Source organism: Halyomorpha halys, unplaced genomic scaffold, assembly GCF_000696795.3.
Source record: "Halyomorpha halys isolate HHAL.00 unplaced genomic scaffold, Hhal_1.1 Scaffold170.1, whole genome shotgun sequence".
Classification (NCBI taxonomy): domain Eukaryota; kingdom Metazoa; phylum Arthropoda; class Insecta; order Hemiptera; family Pentatomidae; genus Halyomorpha; species Halyomorpha halys.
Genome location: NW_027107231.1, coordinates 1143632 through 1154464, shown reverse-complemented (window position 1 = coordinate 1154464; position 10833 = coordinate 1143632). Strand labels below are relative to the sequence as shown.

Sequence of the window (10833 nt, the reverse complement as noted above, 5' to 3'; positions counted from 1 at the left end):
TAGTTCTTCAATCATCTATTTTATTCTTGCTTCATATTAAAATATGTTAATATAAAAATCTATCTATTTAAATTTGAAAATGAATTACACCATTGTTCAATTAAGATCAAAGCTCAACTGTGGATGGTTCTCGATTCATACTTTCAATCAAATGACCATTACTCTGAAACAGAAATTAGTTGCATCATTCAATCAGTAATCAATAAAGCAAAAAAGTAGAATCATTAAATAAGTAATTAATTATTAGGAATAAGGTTTCTCACCATTTTCATTTGGCCAGCCATCCTTCAAAGATATTTAAATAAATGTAATTTACAAAAACAATGCATTATAATTATTAATTGATAGTATCAACTTACATCACCAGTGATAGCAAGACTCCTCTTGAGCTTTTGACGTGCTTTTGCTGACTGGATTCTTTGATTCAAAATCTTTTAACAAAATAAATATAAGTAAATTAATAATAAGAAGCAGATGGCACATAAATTATATATGTATTTCAAAAATGAGAAGTTTCCTATTTTGATTTTCTCTTGAATTTATTTTTTTGTATCTAATCCTTATTCATAAAAATTGGTCATTAAATATACCAATTTATATGAGAAAAGTTAAAGAATAATAATATTTTTTAATTGAAAAAATTTGTTCTTTGATTGTCTGTTATCATAATTAAGACTTTTACAAAATGTCAATTTTGCTATTTAACTTTTTTAATAAGTCTTTTTTTTATTATAAAAAATTATACATTTGTTGAGTCGGATCTACAATTTTAAAGTAATAAAAAGTCTTATTGAAGTAAATTACAATTTTAAGATATTTTTAAAATTCAGATCAGCCAACGGATTTATTTGTCATATTCATTGTTGTGAACTTTAGATAGTTCTAAATTAATAAATTTTAGATGGGATTCCTCAACAACATTATATAACCACTTGTGCTACAGGTATTCAAAGCTAAGCATAACCAAGGGTACTTAACATTTTGTTGTATGACCACTTTCTACAGGAAGGCGTATTGCTTGGGATTCTCAGATAATTATAGTTATAATATTAAGTTTTTTAATGTGTTTAATTATTTTAAGGTTTTATGTAGTGTATTAATAACAAATTGTTCCAATTCAGATTAAAGGAGGAGCTTGAAAGCATTAAATTTAAATTAGATCCATTTAATTTTAATGATTTATTTCATACCTGCAGTCGTCTTTGTTCAGCTTCGGCTTGCTTCTCATCAAGTGCTTCATGAGTTAAAGGTGGTAATTGTTGATCTTCAAGACGCTGCAGCCTCTTTGGTGGATGTTTTTTTATAACATTGTCTTCTTCATCATCATGCAAAGGTACTTCAAATGCTAAGCTTTTTGCTGAAATGGTGTTACAGTAGTAATGAAAACATATTTTACAAATAAACTGATGTCATTTTCAAAACACAAAGAATAATTAATATTCATAGTCTTTTTTTGGGTCACCTGTTTCATGTTAAACACCAAAATATAGTAATAAAGTAAATTTTTTTAAATTCTGCAAGCTACTAATAAATTCGAATACTTCAATAGATTTAAATAAATCAGTAAACACAAAAAATGTGAAAAATAAAAATAAATGTTTCAAACAATGTATTTATAAAAAAATGTGACTTTTTATCCCTTAAATAATTAAACAAATATTTTTTTCCTGTATTTCATCCTGATTAGTTAGCATAAAGTTTTTTGATTTACAATTTATTGGATTCAATGTTTATTTTATAATTGAATAACTACTAACTCTGCCATGAAACAATAAATAAATAAAATAATTAAGCCCTTTATATTATATGCCCTAGCTCTGGTAACATACAAAAATATAATAACTACTACAAAAGAGAAAAAGAAATAATCATAACATAAATACTGAAGAAATTAATTAATTTTTTCATAATCCTATTTATAAATAACTTTTTTCCTATTTATATTTTATTAATGTAATTTTTTTAAGTCATTTTTTTTACTTATTAAAAAAAGTAAATGAATCTTTTATATTTTTTTTTGTATTCAGACACATTTAATTCATGTTATAATTATATTTTACACTTACGAGGTCTTCCGGGCACATTGACGTCTCCATTTTGAGAAGGAATTCCTTCTGGATAACCATCAGCTCCCATTTCAACAGCTAACACTCCTTTACTTGCATTGCAGCCCATTTTTTGTTTCTTCTTTAAAACTAGGAGAAAAAAAAAGTCATTTATATAATCAAATTAAATACATCAGATGCTTATTTAGATCTTAAGTTTTTTTTTTACCATAGAAATTAATATTCTAATTCTTCAAAACACCAGATCGTAAATAAATGCAACTAATTATTTTGGAAAAATGTTCTAACTAATTAAGAAAACTGCTCCATATATTTATATACAGTTCCATTTTTTAAATAATAAAAAAAAAATAACGTTTCACCCCAGTCTGCAGAACTTCATCAGGACTAAATGAGAACAAGATGCAGACATTGTAAAATATGACAAAATAATTAGAATATAGATAGAAAGATAGTAAAAAGTTGTATAATAAAGAAAGAAACAAATTAAGTTAAGAAAATATAAAAATATTGATGAATAGAAAATTAATTAATAATTGATACAGTAATGAGTGATAGAATTGTAAATGTAAAACTAGAGTAGTAAGTAGTAAAACAATAATTACTAAAAGTAATAACAAACATGGTAAAAATTCATCTACTCCAACATTAATGCCATGCAGATCTCTTCCTTATATATCTATCCTCTGATAAAATACAGAAGTCATTATGATATACCATTTCTAACGCCTTGGTCTCAAATCCCATAATAAGCTTCCTTTTCTTTTTAGTAACTTGAAACATCCCATAAGTCTTCCATACCACTCCAATATTCTTTACCATATTCCATGTTCTACTCCTAACTGTAATTTTCCTATATTAGCAAAATCAAAAATTACCTGAAAGGCTGTATCTTACAACACAAATCTTTCATCAACTCCAGTAACCCATTGGACTCCAAACTTTTTGAACATACTTTGATTCTCAAACATATTTTTAACTTTGACAAAGCCTCTATCCTCCCTATAGTCCCTAAACATAAAATATACTTCATATCTCAAACCCTCCAAATCAATCTTGAAGAAAAACTAGTTAACCATAAAGTTGATAAAGATATTATTTCACTTACTTACATATATTACACATACCCTTTAGACATACCCAAAACCCCATCAAATGCAATTAACTCAGACATGACTACTCCTACTCCTCTCTCTATTTTATGTACTTTTTATTCTATCTACTTATTTTTTATGTTAAAATACAAGTTTTGTTTTTTCTCTCTAGTTTTTTTCCTCATAGCCTTACTCCATGCCTTAACTTTTGTTGACACTCATTATTGTTTAATATTTGTCGTTTCTTGTTTTTATCTATACTTTGTAATTATATTCTACATTAGATTAATATTAAATTTTAAATCATAACTAATTAGCAAATAACTTCAACTAAACAAACTGTGAATCATCTCCAATCAAAGGTGAAATAACAAATACCAATCAGTTATTTTTAAATCTTCATTTTATTCAAATTATTGAAACATTTGTAGTGTAAATTTAAACCTAAAGTTAGGTTGTGTGTATTGATGCTTGGTTAGTTTTATAAAATAATTAAACTAACCCATTCTGTTGTCAAATTAAAATTTAATTCCTCAATCAATGGAATCAAAAGAACTCTGGAAAATTAATCAAAAAATATATATATTTTTTAAAGTCTCTATTTAAGGTTAACAAAGAAGTGTTTTTGCATTTTAACAAAATAATTAGTAATGGCATGTAGTTAGGTATGATTTCGTTTTACTAATCTTACCACTAAGTACTCAATTAATTCAAAAGATAGCGTTGGCATCTAAATTTCTTACCTTTTTGCTTGAGCAAGTGGAAACTATCAGGTATATGAAATCCTGAAATAAAAGCTTTTGTTATTAATCCATTTTTTATAAATATAATTTTTAATTTTAAATTATCAGAAATTACATCACAGTATCAGTAATATAAAATCTCTTGACAATTATAGTCAGGTATAAATTATGTACTTAAATGTTCTATTCGTTATCCCTAATTGGTTGGAATAAAAAAAAAAAAGGTACCTAATTAAAATAAATTTATAATACAGAAAAAAGATTAACAATGTTTTTTTTTTTAATTATAGATTTGAGGGAGGAGGGAGGAGTATCTTTAAAGATATTTATTTTTAATAAATGGCGAAACAGGGATCTTTAAGGATTTATTCAACCATCTAAACTTAGATTTACTAAAGTTTAAAATATTAACAAATAATTTAGTGAGGTTAACAGCCATTTTCTATTTATTAATATGCGTGTTTCTGACCTTACAATTACAAATCGCCATTGTCATTTATCCGGAAAATGTAAAATAATTTGAAGAGATTATTTGCATTAGAATTAAAATGGTTTTTTTCCAAAAAAATTTAAAAACCTTCTTTTCTGATAAGCCTTCCATTTCTTTATCTAAGTAAATGGTTTAATTTAATATTCAGTGACCTAAACAGATTCTGCTTGAACTTAAGATTTTTGAATGAATTTTTCATTCTGAGCTCCATATCTTTTAAACTACCAATAATACTAGAATACCTAAGATAACATCATTTAAAGTATTGTAAATCTGCTAAAATATGAGTCCTAATTCAAGTTCAATATTTCCCGAGATATAGATCTTTAAAATGCAACGTTTCATAAAAAATGCACTGAAAAATCAGTAGTTAGTGAATTTATTTTGAGAAGTCTATATCTCAAAAACCATTCGACTTAAAAATGTCGATTAACACTCAAACTAAAGCTAGTTTGATTTACTGTAAAGTAGTTCATGACATTTGTCTTCGTAAGATAAATGTTTTCGTGATATTTGCTAAAATAAATTAATTTATTACACAGCATTTCATGTGGAACGGACAAAATTCATGTTCGTATGCGAATATCATAAAAATTACTACCCCTACGAAGATACGTGTCATAAATTACTTTATAGTAAGTTAAATTATCTTTACTTGAATGCTGGCAGACATCTGTACGTCTTATGGTATCTGAGATATATCTTTTCATAAATCAAAACATTTGTCCGAACAGCTATAAATCAACATTTTGTGAATTCATTTTGTCGAATACCACGAAAACTACTTCAACGAAGATAGATGTTTTAAACTACTTCATAATACAGCTAAATACTAAACTACTTAAAATAGCTATGATTTGAGTGCTAATAGACATATGTCAAATGGTTTTTGAGATATAGATTTCCCAAAATAAATTCAGTAACTACTGATTTTTCAGAGAAATTTTTTTATAAAATGTTTCTTTTTAAAAAGCTATATCTCGGGAACTATAGAACGTAAACAGCTCTATTAGGACTTATATATTAACAGATTTACTACCAGCCGGAATGGTCCCTCCCCATTCTTTGTTAGCCCCCGCCTAACATGCCACCAATGTCCCTGCCTTCAGCGGACCTTGCAACTGTTCTTATAATGCCATAAGGCAAAACAAGGTGTATTATAATAAAATGTATATATATATCATGTATTATACAAAATTATGAAAAAATTACAGCTCTTGGAACTAAACCGTTTAAGACAGGAACTTTTAGCAGTTAGCAGTCGATCGGTGCTGGTTTGTTCATTGTATTTCCGTAAAAATCTCACTTTTCGTATTTCTGGCACTTAAAGTCTTTTCCATTTCCATAACTTAATTTGGGTTATTAAAACTACCAACAGATTATCGATTTATCAAACTTCTCGCTCAAATCAGAACTTTGCCAAAAAATTGTTAATTCTGAAATTTCCAACTGTGTAGTCCTTATCTAATATTTTATAAAATTGATCTATAGTTGCATAGTGTATATAATAGATGCACTTTCTTCCGTTCTTTAATGTGATTATAGATTTGTTGTTAATACTATTTTTTTTTTCACTTATGCCCTCAGTTATTCTTATGCTATATTTGTTTTCAATATTATAACTTCGTTCAAGCTGTGATAACTCTTAAATCCCCCCAAAAAAAAAAACCTTGTAAGAACCAAACATTTCAAACCTAAAATTTGTTATTAATATTTTTAAATCGGTTTAGGAAGTTCTAAAATGTTCAATGTGGTGTGCTTTAGCTGAGTCACAAATGCTATTATCCCTTTATTACTTTAACAATGATCCAAAAAGAGCAATAATGATATTATTCATAGAGATAAAATAATATATTAAAAATTGATCATTTCTTGTTGTTATATAAATAAAATATATGAATATCAGTTAAATTTGATCCTGAAAACGATCATCTCCTAGCGTGATCAAACTGAGAGAATCAGAAACGGTGGATTCTCTCTTTTTGTTGTTGTTGATTGTTGCTTAAAGGCATAAAACCCTCTGGTCATCAACGCCTATGGCATGATAAAAGTAAAAAAAAAAATAAATAAATAAAAAAAAATCAATAAATAAAAAAAAAAATCGAAGAGCAGTTATAATTTATAAAGAAGGCGATGTGCTTTTAAAAATTCAAACACTAATGTAATTTTAGCTTCCTCATCTGTGAGAGCTTCTGATAAATTTGGGGCCAGTTCTATCCTGTTTATTATTGGCAAATAGTGAGTACATTCTTCAAAAATATGTCTAATCGTGAGAATGGACTGACAATATTTGCACTTTGATGGTGGCAGTTTTCTGATCAGGTGAGAGTGCGTGAGGAGAGTATGACCTATTCTCAAGCGGGTTAGAGCAACTTCCTCTCTGCGGCTGTTGCGGTAGGATGTTGACCATGGCTTTACTGATCGTTTTATTTCTTTTAATTTACTCGGAGAACTTTTGTCCCACTTGGCTTGCCATTTTACTGATATTTGTAATTTAAGGGGTGTACTGATTTCTGATGGGGTAAGAACGATGGGGGTGATGGGGGTTCTCTCTTTTCGTTTTATTAATAACTTCAATTTTATTAATATCTAGGAGAATTCAAAGATTTTTATCGGTCTCTTTTATGGTAAATTTCCGCGTTGATGTGTTTTTAGAAAATATCTTTAGCTGAAGCAGATGTAACATCTGAACATAAGCATCGAGAAACAAGTGTTTAAATAATCAATTAATAAACAAGGAGATTCAAATATTTATCAGTTTTAGTGCTGAGGATCTTTTTTATTTTTTTCAAATATTTAAATCGAGAAACCTAATAAAAAATTATTTTCAATCATTATTAACTGGATAAAAAGGAAAAGTAATTTAAAGTGCATTAAATAGGAATTAATTATTCCTCACACGAGGGACATATTCCAGTTTCGCATACCCTCTACATCGTGAGAACACCGCTGTCCAGTCTTTCCCTTTGACATTAACCTGAATTCGGATACTCACTGGTAGTGACGTCAAAATATAAATAAGGCCGCTGCAGTCTCAGTCCATTTTAATCTCTTGCTCCCTAACTGGATGTCGCCCTTCAGACTTTGCACACTATCAACGTATCGGCTATTAATATATATTACACAGTCATTAGAGATGTCGTCTTATTCACACCCGACCAAGACTGCTCGAAAATAATTAACTTTTATCATCAAATACTTAATATGTTAAAAAAAATTAAATGTTGATCAATAATAAATTCAAGATAGTATTATTTTTTTAATATTTTCATCAAAAAAATTTATGACAACAATATCAGTTTTTAATTAATTTAATTTTCACTCGCGAGTTTTTACTATTTTAAAAAGGAACGGTAGTTCTTAGTAGTTTAATGAGTGAAACTTCTTTTTGGAATCTAAGTTGATTTTGTAACCTGTTTCAGTTCTTCTCCACCGCATTTAACTCTAGAATTTTGAATGGAAATCTTAGGAAAGAATCTTCGTAGTTGTTTGATTTAGCTGATAGGATTTTAGGGTGGTTTGGAGAATATGGTTATCTCGAGGTAGTTATTTCCCGATTTTTCAAAAGTGTTCTGAGAGAAAATAATAAGGTAATTGAGATGGTGTAAAAGGTATTATCATCATCATGCAGCTTACGGAACTCTTCGAGCATGAAGGGGTGAAAGGTTAGGTAAATTCTAAGTTCTTCTGGATAAACAGATAATGTAATTTGATGTAGTGTGTTGATGTGTTGAAACGGAGGGGCGAAGGAGGTAGGCAGCTTGGTCTGGGCCCCAAGGTTCTAAGAGCTCTCTATTATCCAGCTTAGATTTTTTTCATTTTTGCAAGAAACAGAAACCTGTAGATTTTAGAACACATGAGGTGTTAGGGGATAAGTTCCAGTTTAAATGTTTTTCTGAAATCCAGAAATATACATAGTCAAGTATTCTATGCCCCTTCTCCAATGCCCACTAATTGTAAAATTAGATTGGACTTATAGAAAGATATATCGTTGAATTAGGTATATGTTTTTGGTTCCTGAAAATGATTCAAATTTGAATATATTCCTTTTTGCATCTATACACTTCATATGTATAGGTAAATATCTCGGAATCGTCTTGATTATCTAACGTTGGGATCATACGCAAGTTAAGAAACCAGCATTACAAATTTAAACAATTGCCCATTGCCCAACTGTAGGTTCGGTCACTTTAGACATATGGTTCCTTGTGTTCACATTTCATTACAAAAGAAACTCAATAAAAACAACTACGTCCCCATACGGCCCTTGAAACCATTCTAACAGAATCCTATATCAAAAGGCAATGGTAAATGGTACTCGAGCAGGTACATGCTGTCATCTAACAATGGACTTGCATCAGTCAAGCTATTTTATGGTTAACATATGTGTGTAAGTGCACAAGAGTCCTAGGCCCTGGTATCCTTCTTAGAACTTTTAGCCACGCCTTCCAAATACTTTACTTTTAAATCTCATAGGCTCTCTACCTCCCCCACCTAGTCTCCTAAAATTATCCGATTGGTTCTCCTTCCTATTTTCATTATTTTTCTATCCCCTCTTCTCCAGAGTACATATATATTTTCTAGACTAGATAGCTAAGTAAGATATAAGTTAGAAGATAGAGACTGAGTAACATGTAGTTCTTGTAAATATATTAGAATAAAGTCATTTTAGTCTTCACTGATTTTTTATGCTATTTAACTCGCATAGTAACGGCTCTTGCGCACGCTAAGAATTTTACTAAAGATCGTGTTTAAATTCAATGGCACATTGAAGTGAATGGAGGTCTGCACACGCCGAGAATTTTACGGGCTAGAAAAAATCCGGTTCTGGCTCATCGTCTACAAAATCAGCCGGAAAATATTCGGTTGGTAAAATTCGTAGGGTGTGCAAAGGTTCATCCGTTTTGTTTTTTAAACTTGGCACGGTGCATTATTGGTTTTGCATGGGACTAGTACTTATTTATTTATAATAATCCATTCATTGCAATTCCATATTAGTGCACGGAATTTCTTAATTTTACAGCGGACCTTCGGATTAACACGGTTCAAGAGGAAATTAAACTAATCACGCTATAGGGATGAAGAGGTGAAAGATAATTAAGAACAACTACTGTAAGGTGACCTCTCATAAGTTGACGTTCCTATGCCTTAAGGACGGAAACAAGGGATTATTTCCATAGAAATTCAATGGATAATAATAGATGGAAGTCGCTCAATCTAAAGAAAGGTTCTTTATTTAAATAGACCTTTAACTAATGACATTTTAATTTTATATATACATATCTATTTATGCATTGAGTAGTATTCACATAAACTTTTAATAAAAGTATCCTTCATTTGAACTTTTTGTCCCCACCTCTTGATTTTTTGAACTTTAGATAACTGAAAATTCTTCTCAGGCCATTAATGTTTCGAATTATCACGGGTTTAAAGTTATCGACTGTATTTGAATTTAAGCGCAATTTATAGACATCAGTAACGACTTCTTGTAATGTATTAATAAGAATCTCTATAAGGTCGACGAATCTCTTAAACTTAATACGTTTCATATTATAATTGGATGAGATAATATAATGACTGAAAGTAATTAGATGATCTGGTTTGCGATCAAGGAAAACAAATAAATAGGCCTATTAATGGCCAGCGATTCGATCTACGCAGCTGGGCTTCCCGAGAGCTGTGGTGATGGCTGGAGGTATACACTAATAAACAAAAAAAAATTGAATTTTTTGTTTTTGTTGAATGTGATCCGGTCTTCTTACAAAATGTTTAATAACAAACACATGGATGAGTAGGTCGTATTGTGATTTTTTAAGAAATGAACCAAACAAAGAATCTTCAGAGGCCATCCAGGCGAACAAACAAACACAGTATCGATCAATGACGGACAAGAAGGACAAAGGGCAGCGATGTGCATAATCGATATGTCGACCAAGCACTACAAAGAGATAGGCTGTCCCAGTTATGTAATCATTTCCGGTTCAGCATTCGTGCCATTCTCACAAGATACTAATGGTGCGTTGATATTGCGACTATTGAGTCGTTTCATTTATAACATTACTAGAGGTCGTCCTGCGTCTGAGGCCAGATCCCTTTGATCTAGTTGGTGCCTAATAATTCAAGAGATTTAGGATTCCCTCTGTTCGGTTCCATGTTGTAGACGAGATGCACAGAAAGGTCAACAAACTATTCCCTCCCATTCGATTGACTCATCAGAGGAAAAATATTGATTTACTGCTTTAAATAAAATTATTCAAGCTTAACTTAATGTATTTTTGCTCATTAAACAATAATACGTATACAATCATTGGAGCATGTCACTAAATGTTACAATAAGGAAGATAAATGCGGAAGAGAGGTCGTCTGAAGACACAACTAGTATATACTAGGGATGGGATATCGAAAGAAAAATATCGATATTGATATCGATATCGATATCG

General features: G+C 29.8%; 1 protein-coding gene across 2 annotated transcripts in view; it reads right to left on the bottom strand.

Moving 5' to 3' along the window:
• Nucleotides 1–10833, bottom strand: part of LOC106678952 (uncharacterized) — a 70713-nt gene continuing 59880 nt past the window's right edge. For both annotated transcript variants that reach the window (XM_014417824.3, XM_067045522.1), the window contains exons 2-6: nucleotides 3904–3945; nucleotides 2067–2195; nucleotides 1191–1357; nucleotides 360–431; nucleotides 1–163 (exon numbers count right to left, since the gene is read on the bottom strand). In XM_014417824.3, coding sequence (XP_014273310.1) covers nucleotides 107–163; nucleotides 360–431; nucleotides 1191–1357; nucleotides 2067–2175 — 405 coding nt within the window. In that variant the 5' untranslated portion in view covers nucleotides 2176–2195; nucleotides 3904–3945 and the 3' untranslated portion in view covers nucleotides 1–106. The remainder of the gene's footprint in view (nucleotides 164–359; nucleotides 432–1190; nucleotides 1358–2066; nucleotides 2196–3903; nucleotides 3946–10833) is intronic.